This window comes from Channa argus, chromosome 14, assembly GCF_033026475.1.
Source record: "Channa argus isolate prfri chromosome 14, Channa argus male v1.0, whole genome shotgun sequence".
NCBI lineage: Eukaryota > Metazoa > Chordata > Actinopteri > Anabantiformes > Channidae > Channa > Channa argus.
In genome coordinates, this window is record NC_090210.1 from 19,782,145 (window position 1) to 19,798,146 (window position 16,002).

A 16,002-nucleotide genomic window follows, 5' to 3' on the forward strand; every position below is an offset into this window, starting at 1 on the left:
GTGGGTGTAAAAAACGTGGCGATCAAAGTGATGCCTGCTCCACGCAAGTCATTAATAAGGCCCCAGAGCGACTACAGGAATACTTTGTTAAAGAGCCTTTAAAAAACCTGCATGGAATTAATTAAAACACAATGCACTCCTCCGTCTTTCATGCATCGTACAATGTTGCACATCATTTTAAAGTTAGCAGACAGAGAGAGACGGGTCCGGCTGCTCACTCCCACATGGTCCCTCTCATTTATTTCTGCTACACACTGAGAATCGACAGAATTTCTAGACTGGTCGCCCGCTTTGAAACCAGCAAAATACACCAATTAACGGGATCTGGCAGCGAATATGAGTGCTGCACCGAGTGGACAGGACAGAGTCCAAAAAAGCATCATATCATGCGAGTAAGTGGAAGTGGGGATGCAAACATTCAAAGGCACAAACAAACGAAAAACACGCCGTTTGAGCAACGTGCACAGCTGGAGATCAGAGCCCGTGGGAAGGTGTTCTGTGTTTGGACTTGATGTAGCCCACATACACACCTGACTAATTGGCTGCTTCTGTCAACAAGTTACAAAACGTTCATTTGTGCAACAGATCACAAAGAACATGGCAGTTTTCATTTATGATAGTCGGCTGAAGAGCTCGGCCGAACGAAACGTCAGATACAGTGATAATTAGCCTCACTCACTTATTAGAAACATCTCTCAGATTTATTGTGATGCAAGAGCTTCATACAAACTGCCCGTGGGTTAGAAAATGATCTGAATGATAAATCTGTTCAGAGAGCAACACAGTGGGGCAGTGAACTTCTGTGGCTACAGCTACAAGCCTGAGGCACGAACAAGTGGGAGAATCGGGATGAATTTACGGGACCACAACCAATGATGCAAACAGTAGCATAGCCTTTCATGTTACTGTTTGCATCACTGGTCGTGTCTGCAACTGTAATTATTTGACCCGAACAAAATAAAATGCAAAAAGATTGTGAAGACAATCTGCATTCCAGGGAATATTCAGCACCAACCATTAAATCACCTTTACATCAGGACAAGCAGTGGATCATTTGGGACATTTGTTGTTTGTTATTACGTTAATAGACATGTAACCAACACTTTTGTTTTGAAACGTTGTCACGTTTAAATACATTTCTAGCTTGAGTTAGTGTGCAGTTGTTTCCTTTTTCATCATATTCAGCCTGCAGACATTGTGGGAGATGTCTTCTCATCTAAGCCCGATGAGCACTTGCTTACAATGTGAGAACACATATTTTATCAGTGCTAATTGTCACAACAAAGTGAACATAGCCACTGCTCTGGGACTCTGTGCAAGAGATTCTGCAATTTAACCAACATGCATTTGCTGCAGCACAAACACATACTGTACAACAGAGTAACCATATGTACATACTAGTTTCCACCATATGCTGTTTTAAAAAAAATTTACATACATTACCAGGAAATGGTGTGATGAATGCACCCACATCTGCAAGCTTTTATGCAATATTTTGTTGATTTTACAAGATTCTCTTCATGCCTGGTTAACAACGTGGTATAATGTGGTATATATTAAAGTTGCCTTGATTAAAAAACACTGTGCAGCTGTCCAACAACAGTTTATGACAGGGATCAATTAAGTGTAAAGTCCCAGCAATGAAAAAAATAAAATAAAATTTGGGGGGCTGAAAAGTATTTGCCTGTAAATGTGCTTAAAATTGCTGCAAGTGTCTCTGGGCTACAATAAAACTAAACGTTGCAGCGCCATCTGGCCCTGGAGAAAACACCCTTCTACAAACGCGTTCCAGAGGTCAAACCCTCTGTAAGAACACATCTGCAAACAATGCGTCGAAAACACCCCAGTTGTCTCATTGACCTTGCTCAGTTTTACCGTGCGCGTAACAACAGAACACCAACACGTGCAAGCTGCCGGCAAAACAAAATACGTAAATGTGGGCTCAGGCTGGAATTTAATTGAGGTCTAACACAGCCAAGGTAACTGCAGTGAAAATGGAAGATTGTTTCTCCGTCTTCAAGGTAAGGTAGGCTGAAAATGTTTTTTCTCCATTTGCCCAACGGCTCATTAGTTTCTCTGTTGTTGTAAGCTTGTGCAAATTATATCATGTCCATTACTCCCATTGCTCAAACTGCAGGCTGCCTGTACCACTCCACCCAGCACTCCTGAGAATGAATGTGCTTTGGATCTGCGCTTGCAGCTATTTAGTTATTAGTTAATACATCAGCCATGTCATTGTACTGTCTGAGGCTTTCACAAAGAAGACTGAGGAGCCTGCTGATTTGATGTGGTCAGCTCAGTACATGGTTGCCTGACACTTTAGTTTATTATCTTCTGAGGTATAATTGGCACAGCGCTCTGAGATGGAGATGAACGGAGGAGAAGTATATGTTCATGTTTGGGCTGATGTGATTCTGCTGCTCTGGCTGAATCACCCCTGCAGGGCTGGAGACACAGTGTTGACGCTGGTCAGCTCAGGCAGACAACAACTGAAAATGTCTATTAATTAAACTAAAGCCAAAGGGGGTGTAACCGCATTATCGGAGCGCGCTCTCCTCTGCTCTGGAATATTTTGATAAACCACCACCAAAGCCGAGGCTTGTCATACACCTGGGGATTATTATTATTTCAAATTAATGCACTTTTCAAATCCATGAAAGCCCAGTCCGGCTACATCATCAGTTAGTGCTGCAGCTAAAAATAGTCTGTCAACCCAAATTTAAAGGGGAAGCCCACTGATTTACTCAACCTGAAAACAACTGCATGTTTCCTAATCACGAGCTCTACACTTTACACATGCATGCTGATAAATTCTTCTGCGTATGTGTTGTAGGGAATTCAATTTCTGCATGTCTAGCGTGTTTTTTTTGTTTGTCTGTTTTCAAGTCAAATGCACAAAAGAACAGGATTTTCCTCCTGCACTCCGACCATCTGGTGGGGTGTGTCGTGCAAAAACTGACTGTGGGTAAATGTTAAATAAACACAATTCTTCTTCGCTGAGACTTGCACTTCTCTGCTCTAGTAATGATAAATACATTAATCATCTCTTAGTCATCACAAGTGGATATTGTTGGCATTTTAAAGCAATGTATCATGTCGGCAAAACCACAATATTAATAACATTGTGCCTTTTTTTTACTAATATATACTAATATATTTTTAGTAGACGTTAAAATACAACAAAACAACAATCACAGGCAACAAAAAAGCCTGTGACTCAAACTGGAGTTCTGAAGTTGAAAGTGGCTCATTACCAGGTAAAAGAGTCAAGATAATATCGAGCAGCATACAAGATGCAACAACCTATGTAATAGGTTGTTGTTGGAGCTTCACCTTAACTACAGCCAAAAAAACCAAAAAGAGTATGTTTTGTCTTTGCTGCCTCAGTTTGACCAAAAAAGGTCGAAACGTTTGGTTTGTTGGTTCCAACCCGTGTTCTGTGAGGCCCCCAACTGCACTGAAATGCTCAACTAAATTTGTGAAGCCCCCCACCCGCCGCCCCTATTTTTCTATCTTGATATTCTTTTCTCATTCGTTGTAGCACAAAAAACCCACAAACTTGAGCATTATTATTTCAACCTCCTGTTCATTTATGCAGAAGTTACGTAAAACCCAAGCTCCCAAGAACCGTCTGAACTCAGCACATCTCTGCTATTCCACTGATGTTTTAAAAATCTCATGAGACGCCAGATTTGAGACGACAGCTCTTCGCAGGCTCCATTCATATAACATGAACACATTTCACCAGTTTCTTACGTTCTGATGCTGCTTGCTCTGTTTTGTTTTTAAAGGACCGTAATCATATCAAGGGGTTTTGGGTTTCCTTTAATCCCCACAGAGAGTAAGACAGAAGAAGACAGAATCCACATTGGTAAAAACAAGAAAATTCACAATATATCTAATTTTATCTAATATGTTGACAGTAAATGACAGAACACATATAATCACTTTTCTTTTTTTTTTTTTTTTTTTTTGACAGAATGTCCTTTTCAACAACCTCACAATAATCCATGCAGCATTTGGATATTATTTTACTACCAATAAAATGAGTGTGTTAGCTGTGTTAGGAGAAACAACTTTTCTTTTATTATAACAGCCTCAGTGTTATATTACATTCTATGTAACTCAAACACAGCCAAAGTTACACATTTCACAAGGACACTTAATGTGAAAATGACAAGGGAAAGTGCTTCACAACACAAAATGAACTGACATACGCGTGGGAAAAGACAGAAGCTAAACTGAAGTATTCAATGTAAGAAAGCACTTGGGGAAATGGCAACAAGTACGACAGCCAGGAGCAAATGAGTCAAACGCTACAGAGTGAACCGAAGAGGTTTCAACGTGGACAATCAAAAGGTTCTTTAAAACCTGAACTCTCAACTCCTGAAGACAGTAATTACCTCGATTGATCACAGCAGTTAAAAGAGCCAAAATAATAAGAGCATTTTAAACGCTGAGGAATAATGACATTCAAATCTTTGTTCCGCAGACCTTGAGCCCCAGACATTTTAATCAGGACCCTGCTTTTTTTTTGTAAGCCAGCTCTGAACAATCAGTGCTTGTTCTGTTGCTGAGCAGCTGAGGACAAGCGTTTTTTTTTTTCTTTTTCTTTTTTGTTCTCCCCCATTTACTGATATATACAGCAAGGCGCAAGGAGAAAAGTTTCAGGTTTGAGAATGAATGAAACTGCAGGTGTGAGCAGTTGAGGGAGCAAAGAAGGATACTTTTACATTTCATGGATAATTTGATATTCAAAATTATGTCTTTGGGAAATACATTTATTCACTTTCTGGCAAGAAACTGTTCCAAGAAGCTAAATACCATTATTATGTCTGTACAGTAAATATATAGATTGAACCAGCAGCTCAGGCTTCATATTTACTGTACGGTAAATTGGTACAGTTTGTCTGTTTTAATGAAACTTTCTTGGCAAAGCAACTTTCCTGGTTGCCAGGCAACGTTAACATCCAAGAAACAGGGAATTGTCATTTTTTTAACCTTACACTCTGTGCAAATCAAGCAAACAATAAACAACGTGTTAATTAACGAGTTTGAGAGCTGCTTGTTGGAGGAACGTGTTGCTTTTGGCTGTCTCTGTCCTATCAAAAGCCGATTAGGTCACGATTCATCTCCGCTCCCTATAATTGCTATAATTAATAACGTTTTATATCGGCAGCTGACGTTTATGCCAATCCAAACATCACGCGTTGTTTATGAACGCAGCTCCGTGCACCACCAGGCTCAGAGCTGTGCTGATTTCCATCTCAGCGCACTTCATATGAATGCCTTCCTGGAGGCTCGGTCGCTCAGGACGGCCTTCATAGACACACACCAAGATATAAACAGCACTCCGAAGCATAGTCCCAGGGTGCTCTGTGCCTCGTGGCACAGGGGGCTGTGTTCATAAATCCCAAGTGCCATTTGCAACGTGATATAAGCGGTTATTCAAACAGGTATAAAACACCAAACGGCAGGGAAAAGCATGGCCTGGTCGGCTTTTGATAGGTTCCTGTCTTTAAGCATAGCCAAGCTCACTGGTTGTTGGCAGCAGCTGCATATTCATTATACATATGAGAGCGGCATCAGTCTGCATTACATTTTGCCAAAACTGTTCAGCATTATTACCGAAAGTGTTGAAACCAACTGAAAAATCGAAGTGAGATAATAAAAAACAAAACAAAAACCATCCCAGAAAATGAATAATATCCCATTTTTTGCCTCCCACTCTGCTAACATATGCGTGGCGTTACTACAGTCCCATTCCAGTGAGCCACAGATGAATTAGGGGAGCCTATAGGAGGTCATATCTTCTCCATAATATCCAGTATAATAAATCTGTGGGTATTCTTCCAGTGTGTTCTGGCTGAACAATGGAGTGTTTGCTGATTAGAAAATAGCCGAGTGCACAGCCTGAAGCAGCAGAAAATGTTGGCAACTAGCAACATGCAACAAAAAGGAAGTGCTGCACATAAACCACTGCATCAACAAAAAATAAAAACAACCATTAAAAAAACAAAACCAAAAAAAAAACAGGGAGGATGTAAGATGTAAAGAAGGAGCACAGTTGCTCCTTTTGCAGCGGTGGGTAAACCATTTAAAACAAACACTTCATTGTGGCAAAACATGTTTTCCAGCAACGGAGAATTTCTTATCTTGGCGTGAGGTGCTTTACAATTATTGGTCGAAATACTGTACAGCAGAGGTAAAAGTGATTGGTGGAGAGCTGCCAGATGACTGCACAATCACATGCTGAGTGGAAACGTTGGAAAGATGCATCTTAATCGCGTAACATGCATGGTATAGTGTAGCAATTCACATTTCGGTATCGGAGGCTGGTTTTCAACAGGACCAGAAAGGAGGAGAATTTCAAACTTCTCCTGAGGCCCAGATCTTATCTTCAGCCTTTCTGTACAGGAAAAAATAATCCTGTTAGGTGTTTCTGTGTTACATGTATTGAGTGGTGGAAACATCGATCTGTAACTGCTCGCAGTGCTGGACTGAACGCTTCTCAAGCTTGTGTTCGTCCCAGAGGAAAGCAGACCCCTGACCCTGCCTTTGTTCAGACCGTTTCCTGTCTGCTGAGCGACACCTGGAGGAATTGTGGGGAGTTTTTACATTGTGCTGATGCTCTCATCAGCCAGGCTGACTTACACTGAGTGACACAGTGACAACAGGAAAGATGGGGATTTAGTTCTGAGTTGCACAGGGGGACAATCACTGAGCTCAGGGAAGCGTTGCTCTGTCTGGAAAACAGAAACAGATCTGACTTTAGCACTGCTTTAGTAGTAGCCAAAGTTCATTCTTGGCTTGAAACAGTAGTTTGCTTTAAAGCTCAGGGTAATTCGGTTGCCAAATAATTTTAGCAATAAAAAATAAACTAAACCCGAAATAAATGATAGACTAAGCTAAAAACTCAAACAATTGGGAAGATAATTGGAAAGATATTGGATTACCAAGTGAAGGCTTTGAGTTGGAGTTTTTAACTTTTCTAATCCATTACTCATCCTCATCCATGACTCATCCATAACTTCCCATGCACAAACAAAATGCTCGCCTTTCATTTCTGACCCTGACGAAACTGAAGCACTTCTTCTCCTGCCACTTTGCTTTCAGTGTCTTCTCTCTAACTGAGTTTTCCTGCTTGCTTTGTTTATAACTTTTGTCTCCGAATACAGCAAAAGCATCTGCCAAATGACTAAATGTAAATGTCTGAATCAATAAAGATGTGCACAGATGTAAACAGAGTCTGGAAAGTCTGGAGCATGGAGACTTTCAACCTAATACTTTGAAAGCAGTAAAGAAAAGTTAAAGGTCATTTTGTCAAATTATTATTTCCCAAGTCACTGTTGAATATTTTATGCTTATTTCATTGCTCGTTTCTAGGCTGCTCACAAAAGTTCACAACTTAATTGTTTGTCTTTTGGTTGAAAGCTTTGTGGAAAGCTACTAAATGATAAGTGAGCGTGGAATTCACCTTGAGTTAAAAAAATGTATTTTTGTCAAACTACTGTTTCCAAGCTCACAAATGAATATCTGTGTTTAAATTGAGGTTGGCTTTTAACAAAACCTCTACTCGTGATTGCTTATGTACCGCAAATCACCGAACCAAAGCTCACAGAGAAGTGGCCTGACATTGACCGCCAACGTGTGAGACTAAGTAGTACACTGCAGTAGGACAGAGACTGCGAAGCTCAGCTGCAGTGTATTATAGTCGTCAGGGACCCTGTGCATCAAGTCACCTAAATTAGAAGTCTTTGAATCCTTCCAGTCGTCCCCTCTGGGCCTCAGCTCTGACTGGGACACTAATCACAGCCTCAGAGGGGAGTCACGGTCACAGCCGGAGTGTCTCAGCCCTCCGCAGCTACCAGCCAACCTCCACACCTCAGCACTTTGCACTGGAGCAGATGCATTCAAATGAAACGGCCCGATCCAGGAGACGCACAACGCTGCGTCCAAAGACAAATGAGAAGACGTGTTCATACAGTGACACTGTACAACAAAGAGGCACAAAAGCTGGATAAGAAGAAGAACAAGACAGAGAGAGAGCGAATGTAAAATCTTCCTCTGTCTCTGTACAATGAACTGCAGACAATATTGCAGGCACAAAATGATAATAGAATACAATTAACTTCAAACGGTTTCTTCGCGCACATAAATCTCTCTCTGCGGGGTCACGAATGACTTAACTCCTTCTGCAGGATGGAGTTTCTAATTGCACATTGCTCTTTGTGCTGTTAAAGAGCGTTATTCCAGATAAATAAATTACCAAACCATCCGCGCAGCAAGCCGACAGCAAAGCGCGTTTCTCGCAGTTCAGCTTCACAGCATTAACAAAGAAACAAAAATCTGACATCTTTACGTTTAAGATTTACGTCTACTGGTTTTACCCTCAGGGGTTAGTGAAATCTGTTTTGCACTCACTTGTGTTTTCTTTTACCAATGACCTTGTCCATGACGCGTCCTTAAATGCAGTAAATTGATACTGACAGAGCATCTGCCTTCAATACTCTCTCAGTCAGAGATGAAGGCCTGAATGATACTTGTTATAGATTAATTACAGCCTGTCAGAGCACGGACATGCAGAGGAAACAGAGTAGGCGAGCTTGTCAGATGTCCATGGCAACGTGACTTGTCTCTGCAGCAGCTAAGCTCCTCTTCGACTACAGTCCTGAAAAGAACATTTAAATTCAGCCTTTGCAATGTACAGTGCCTGTGGACATCGGAGCTGCTGATGAATAGTTGTGTCTTCTTCGAGTTGTTTTCACTTTTTTTTTTTCTAAAGTTAGTCTTCAAGCGATCCCTTGCTAGACTCACAGAGCAGCGAATGGATCGATTAGTCAGTGCAGGAGAAACAGACTTAATATTCAGCAACTAGTAGATATGTTTTTGCTGTACAGGTTGGTCAAACCTCAGGGGAAACATTTCTATTTGCTCGGCCGTTGACAAATAAACAGGCTGGTTCTCCTCAACCAGCCTTGTTTAATTGATAAAGTTTGGATTTTGTGCCAAAAAAAGTGTTTACGCACGTTAGAAAACACAGTCTGTTAGTGGAAAGGTTCAGCTGGCCCTTGAATGATAAAGATGAGGATGATGATGATGTATTTTCCTTGGTGGTTTGGCCTGGGTCACAACAGCTGCCACAGTGGGTTGAAGAACTTGATAGCGTGAGTCTTGGCCCACTTGGCGAACACAGACTTCTCCGTGATGAAGCGGTGTCCCCCATAAGGGGCGCTCTCATGGAGCAGATACTCAGCACACTCATCCCGGCTGCCGGCCTCGTAGTAGTGGTAGGGAACCTTTTTGTAGCCCTCTGACCTGAAGGGCAGGGGAAACAGGATAAAGATGCGTTATTCAAATTATTAAAAGATGTACAGATGCTGAGAATGATACTTACAGTGTACACGAAAGGTGTGTGCAGTGTGCCGATAGTCAGCAGTGGTTTTTCCTGAAAACTCTTATTAAAAAAATAAAATAATCAAATGGTAGGTGTGAAATGCTTATAGGACCTCTGTAGAGGCTGGTGGCTCAGAGCCACATTAGCTCTTAGAAGGATAACAAGCCTGAATCTCTGAACCAACTGTTGGTGGTAGAGTTGCACTGTAGGTAATGTAAGTGCCAGGTTTTGGCAAAGAAGAAGAGCATGTGGGCTAAAACATGGTGATCTCTTAAGTTCGGCTGCACCAGTGTGCATAGTGAATCTGCCAATGTTTTTACAAGTGCGATGTTAAACCTGTGAAGTACTCTTCAACGACGCAGAATACATCGTTTTATGAATTTAAGTATTGCATTTTTCTGTTATGTGGGATAGTTAAAATGGGCTGGGTGGGCTTCACTACAATATATGGCCAAAAGTATGAGGACTGCAGCATGAATGATTTAAACAAGAAAATGCGAATAAATAGTGACTAACATACAATAGGCACCATATTTAAAGCAAGCAGGTGCTAATAATGTAAATCCTTACAAAGACAGGCGTCTAGATCTGAATACAATACATGAAGTCATATGTATTTAATAATAATAATATATCCTGAAATCAGCAACAACACTATTTTGGGTTCATTGTCGCTACAGCATCAACTATATTTTAAACTCAATATGAGGAGGGAGACTCCTGTTTCAACTTGCTTTATTCCAAAAAATAACCATTTGGCTTTGAACAAGTGACTCACAAACTCAGAATCCTAAAGCGAAACCCTATCCGACAGCTAGAACACAGACTGTGAAGCAGAACTTCCCACCCAACGCTGGTTAAAATCAATGCTTTGCCTGAATGAGAAAAACAAAAAATAAAGAATGAAATATTTATTTTAAATATTTAGAGAGGTGGAGGATGTTACAGCAGCAGATGTGTGTGCTTGGTTTGGAAATGTAATCCACCTATGGCTGTAATGCCCAGGTGTCTCCATATGTTTGGCCGTGTGGTTACTTCCTGCTTGCAGCTTAGCCGGGTGAATCTTTTTAAATACCCCTTCTTCCAGAGCAAGATTACAATTTATCCATCCCAACTCCTGCTTTTTAATAAACTGTTCATGGGGTTGTTTAGTAATTGTGATGTAGCTTTTGTACAGGATACTGATTCACCAGTAAATGCACCTACAAGATAACGGTGTATTTATACTACAATTCACTGCACTCAGATGATCCCAGCTGTGTGACTGACTGCACAAGTGAGAGTTTAGGGGAGTTCATTTAAATGAGGTGAAGTTTTACATTTTAATTAAAATGAGTTTGTAGAGATCTGCATTCACTTTGAATTTTCTTTACCTTCTTATGTAAAAAAAAAAAAAAAAAAAAAAGCCTAATTAGATCACACATGATTTTAAAGTACAAAATCTCCAAGAGGGGGATGCTTTTCTATACCAACTGTATTTTAATTTGCTTGTGAGGCTGCGTTTAAAGCCCCTGCATTTAAGCAGTCTTCCCAGGGCAGTTTGGGACAAATTTCAGTTTTTCCGTTTTCACAAAATATTATGTGAAACAATCAGCAAACTGAATTAATAAACCATTAAGTGCAGATTCTTCAAGGCAGCGTTTGAACTGAAGCTGCACCGGTTAAAGATTCTCTGCTCAGCAGGTTTATACATTTGAAAAGCTTCTGTTGGCAGACAAATTTATTCAATAAATACTCCAAGTGCATTTATTTGTAAAACATAATGAAAAGCCTGATTTCTACTACTCGTTGCCAAAAGTAAATCTGAAAACACCCACAACACGGAGTAATGTAAAGTCAAAGATTTAAGTCATTCCAACCTTAATCTCATGATGACTCTTTGTGTTTTCAGTTTGAATCTTCAGGCCATTACAAAGAACGATGAATAAATAGTAACATAAAAGCAGTGGAGGAGATTCGCTGTGCATCCTGCAGTTGCTGTCTAATAGCGAGTGACAACTTTATGAGAGGATGACTTGTGTAACAATATCATTGGGGGAACAACAGAACAGGCCTCACAACAGCCAGCAAGTGTGTCCACAGAGAGAGTGGTTGTGGCTGTTTGCCAGCTTACAGTAATACACAGGCCAAATGCTGCCTCTCCTCTCTGTGTGTCACACAGTGGTGTGCTCCAGCGTTAACAAATAAATTCAATTTCACCCTCTCTGCTGCACCTGTTGATGTCCTATATCCACACAACCGCTGGGGTCAATTCTGACTAAAGCCTCGAACATCATCACAAAAAATGTCACTTCTCGAAGTGAAACGATCGGCTGCAAGCACTTTGTGTGACGCTAAACTGTCTGTTCTGAAACTGGGTAAAAAACAACATCCTCCCGTCTCATGCAGGAAGTTAGGAAACACGAGCCACAGACTGGCTGGGAGAGAAAGCTGCACCATAACTGCCTCAGTGAATCATAAAGTCTTCGTTGTCTGTGGGTGTTTTTATTTCAACTCCTGCTGTGCACGGGGACCACTGAGAGGATAATAGGCAGGATTGTCAATGTGCATGAGGCAAAACTGTTTGATTCTGGGGATAGAGAGAGCTCAGGTTGAGCTGCAAGAGCAGGGGGGAGTCAAAGAGGGAGAAGAGGGGTGGGGGGGCTCCATTAAGACTGAGATGACTGGTGACTGAGCAGCTATGTCTGGAGCAACAGCATCTTGTTTGTCATCTCTTCTGTGGCCTCACAGCCAGGCGGTAATCATTCGCCCAAGAGTCACAGAGAGGACGACAGGCCCCAATACAAATAAAACTTTAAGCAGAGGAGGAATTGGGTGCTGCGACCCAGCCACCCGCAGCGACACAGACTCTGCAGCCTTCTGCGTATTCTAGACAGGACAGCATAATGGTATTCACAGCACAGAGAACCCAATATGGATTTCAGCATAGAAATTCAGCCATTAAATCCAAACAGAGGCATTGGAAATTTATTCCAACAGGGCAGTGTGCAGTTGGTAGGGGGGGCGCGGGGGGGGACTTCTGTGATTGAACAGCGTTGCTGAGAATGGGAAGCTAGTTTTTTAAGTTTTGTAGCAATGTGTACATGTTTTTCATCCTCGTGTGGTGGAAATATGGGTGATGGTGGGTGTCTTACTTGCAGTAGGTGTCATTTATCATGCCGTAGATATGGATCTCTTTGCACATGTCCATGGCGAGAATGAGCGTGAACCAGCCAGTGCTGAGGTAGGAGCCAGACCGGATCCTGCCAACACACAAGAGGCAAAATCATCTGCGTTATAAAACAACAACAACAACAACAATAAAAACCATCTATAGAGTTTCTAACATGTTGTTTCTCTGGCCTTCGTTTCCTATACACTGCTGTTCAAGTAATGCAGTTGATCCGATACTGAAAATTATTCTAACAGATGTTCTTATTGCACATGCAGGCTGATCTGAATACTGTAATAGTCTCAGTTATACGGATCAAAAATTTCAATTGAAATGTTCATGCATCCACAGCCCAATACATCAACCCCTCATATATAAAACCATATGTCTAACATACTGTAAGTTTCTAAAGTGTAAATTAAGAGGTTTAAGAGATTGTGTGCAGAAAATGTGTAAGATCCATGTTTTGATGTGATAGGGAAACACATTAGAGGGTGGTTGAACAGTTCGCCTCATAAAGCCAACAGCCGTACACATGCCATCCTCTGTGAAGGATGCAGCAGCCTCGTGGCCCATCAATAAAAACATATATAATCCTTTCATTAGTGTCAGGCCCACGGTATATGAATTATATAAGACCTATCAACGAAAGCATTCCCAGCTTTGATCGCTGGCAAAACACCAAACACAAGGCTGAAACGCATCTTCACTTGAGGTTGTGTCAAAACCATTCTAGTACTAACTGAAGTGGGTCAGAGGAAACAGCAGCAACCTCAGCAAGGCAGGGGGCCCTGCATTCCCAGAGGCCCCCTGTGTCTCAGTGCACACTAAAGAACCTTAGACCTTTTCTAAATTAGGGCAAAGCATAATGCTGACAGTGATGCGAGGAAAAATGATGACATCACCACAGCGTGGTAGAGTATGAGCGAACACGTTACGGAGGACCAAAGGTGTTGTGTAAATAGATCCAAGACATTCTAATCATCAATTTAGAAACAAAAACGCCAATGTATTAAGGCTGGAACTAACGATTATTTTCATTATTGAATAATGTGTTGACAATTTACTTATTTTGTTAAGAATGTATTAAAAAACAGATATTCAGCCTAAAACAAACAAGCATACACAAAAAAAGAAACATTTAAACTGTTTTGATTTTTCTAGTATTATACTTGAACTATAATAATTTAAATAATCTAATGTATTGTAATAGAATTTATTCTATCTTTAAGGCTTTGTAATCATTTGCATCGCAGCTGTGGCTCCAAAGGAAACACTCATGTTGGAAAAAAAAACCCTGACACAGCAAACGTCTACAAAACTTCATGATTTACTCATGTTTCCTAAAACAAAATCAATGTTAAGTATGTGAGGTGCATCAATTACTGCTCGTCCCTGTATGAAGACAGTTCCTGGATCAGGACCTCGGACAGCGCTCGACAGAAACTGGTGCTGAAAGATCTGCATCTGTAGATCCCGACTTTTTGACCTCTGACCCTAAGAATCCAAGGAATGTCTTTTTATTTACACTTGTCACAAGCTGCATGTCCACCAGCTGGTACCAGTTGAGCAAAGCAATGATTCTCCATCCTTGTTTTACATGGACAATTAATTAACTAATTTAAATCTGAGGTCCATTAATTCACCAGAAAGAGCATCATTTGGTACGACAGAGATTAGTATTCTCTGTTCTCCCGTCCTGTTCACTTGACCCCTTCGGTTTTCCTTTGAGGTCCATTTTAAAAACCACAAATCCACATGATCTAAATCATCTACTTGTACGAGGAAGCAGGAGAGTGAGAAAGAATACAGGCTTATCAACCACGGTACACACTGTAAATGAGTAAATGTCAGTCCAACTCAGCCTACAACAGAAAACTTATCACCTTAATAACAGCTTCAAATATTAATTTTCCCAACTGCGTGGTAAACATATTTGATTACATTGTGAATCTGAAATAATTACCCTGTCTGTCATGTTGTTCTCTGAAAGCAGCTGGCATACAAACTGAATTTCATGATATTACTGGATGTTTATTTTCCAAAATATTCATGTCACACAGTCCATCGTGCACGTTGCCAACTAAGGGGAATCTCTCACATTTTTGTGAAGCACATCTAATTTCTTGCCTTTTGTCAAAGTGTCCATTGCTGCCAGCTTTTTAAATTCTCTATAATTATGAATCTAAGCATCGTGAACACAGATCTTATTAAAGCGGAAGAAAGACGGCTGGAATGATGGCACTGGGCTGACTGGGAAAAGTGACCAAAGAGAAGGGTCTACTGAATGCAAACTGCAAAAGACCCCATGGATTTATGTTACAGAGCTGTGTTCAAAATGCTGCATTTGAATTTAAAATTTCGACCTTTAATTAAAATGATCTCATAAGGCTACCAGCTGTAATTTATAGGGATAATGTGTGAGTGAGAGCTGACAGTGTGGGAGTTTTGACTGATTTAAGTAGTTGCTTTATAATGTTTTTGATTTATATAAAACTGTTTATTGAACATATAATATTTTTAATGATTGTAATATTGATTGTAATAGTAAAAGTACAAGTAAGATTCCAGCGAATACCAAAGAATATTTGCTTCGTCATAATAAGACCACCCTCGTTCTGTACTGTATTTCTTGGCTTCACAAAAAGACTTTACAAACACGGTAGGGCATTATTTTGGCTCACCGTGACCTGCTTGAATATATTCCAGAATCGCAGCAAAATATTATGCAAACACATGCATCATTAAATGCAAAGGGGTCAAACCGGGGGAAACATTTGCATACTGTAAATTCCACGTTTTTTCATGTCACACTTCTCAGTGCTGCTGCTAAAAAGTGAGCAGGCAGATTTGTGTTCAAGGGCACCTGAGAACGTGATGCTGCTAAGCAAGAGTGAGAAAAGAAGAGAGACACCTTTGAGCTCTTTGATACCGGACTCTAACCACATAACCACCTTGATGCCCACTGTTGTTTTTGATGCTCATCTGTGTCTCTGGTGCTCAGCTCTAATTGCTGTGTGCATTCTTTGGACATCAGTCAAAAAACGTGACAGATAATCTTGACGTCTCGTGTCCCGGCTGCTCAGGTTGGTGAAGTTTCGCTCTTTGCAGGTGGTGGTGCTCTTATCACCGTCAGCTAAGTTGTGTCTCTTCTTCTGCTTGTTTCTGTCGCTGCTCGTGAACAAGTAAAATCTGTGGTAGTCTTCTATGAGGCCGAGGATTTGCCTTTAAGACCTGGCTGACACCGTTTGGATGCAAGGTTTCAGCAAATATTGTAGAAACAATCATTTTTACCAGGTACCAAAACGGTGTAATTGGACTTTTACTCATGCCAGTGACTGTCACTTTCAGCTACGCAGGCCATGAAACACATCAGAGCAGAATTGCAGGGTGCTAAGACATCATCAAGTGTCATCTAAATGCTGCTTTCATTTCTAAACTACTGTAGTGGATG

At 40.9% G+C, this 16,002-nt stretch overlaps 1 protein-coding gene across 2 annotated transcripts in view; it reads right to left on the reverse strand.

The window, feature by feature from the left end:
* Positions 1-679: 679 nt before the first annotated feature.
* The window catches only part of st6galnac3 (ST6 (alpha-N-acetyl-neuraminyl-2,3-beta-galactosyl-1,3)-N-acetylgalactosaminide alpha-2,6-sialyltransferase 3), a 76,436-nt gene continuing 61,113 nt past the window's right edge, over positions 680-16,002 (reverse strand). For both annotated transcript variants that reach the window (XM_067475764.1, XM_067475763.1), the window contains 2 exons: positions 12,532-12,639; positions 680-9,318 (listed from right to left, as the gene is read on the reverse strand). In XM_067475764.1, coding sequence (XP_067331865.1) covers positions 9,129-9,318; positions 12,532-12,639 — 298 coding nt within the window. In that variant the 3' untranslated portion in view covers positions 680-9,128. The remainder of the gene's footprint in view (positions 9,319-12,531; positions 12,640-16,002) is intronic.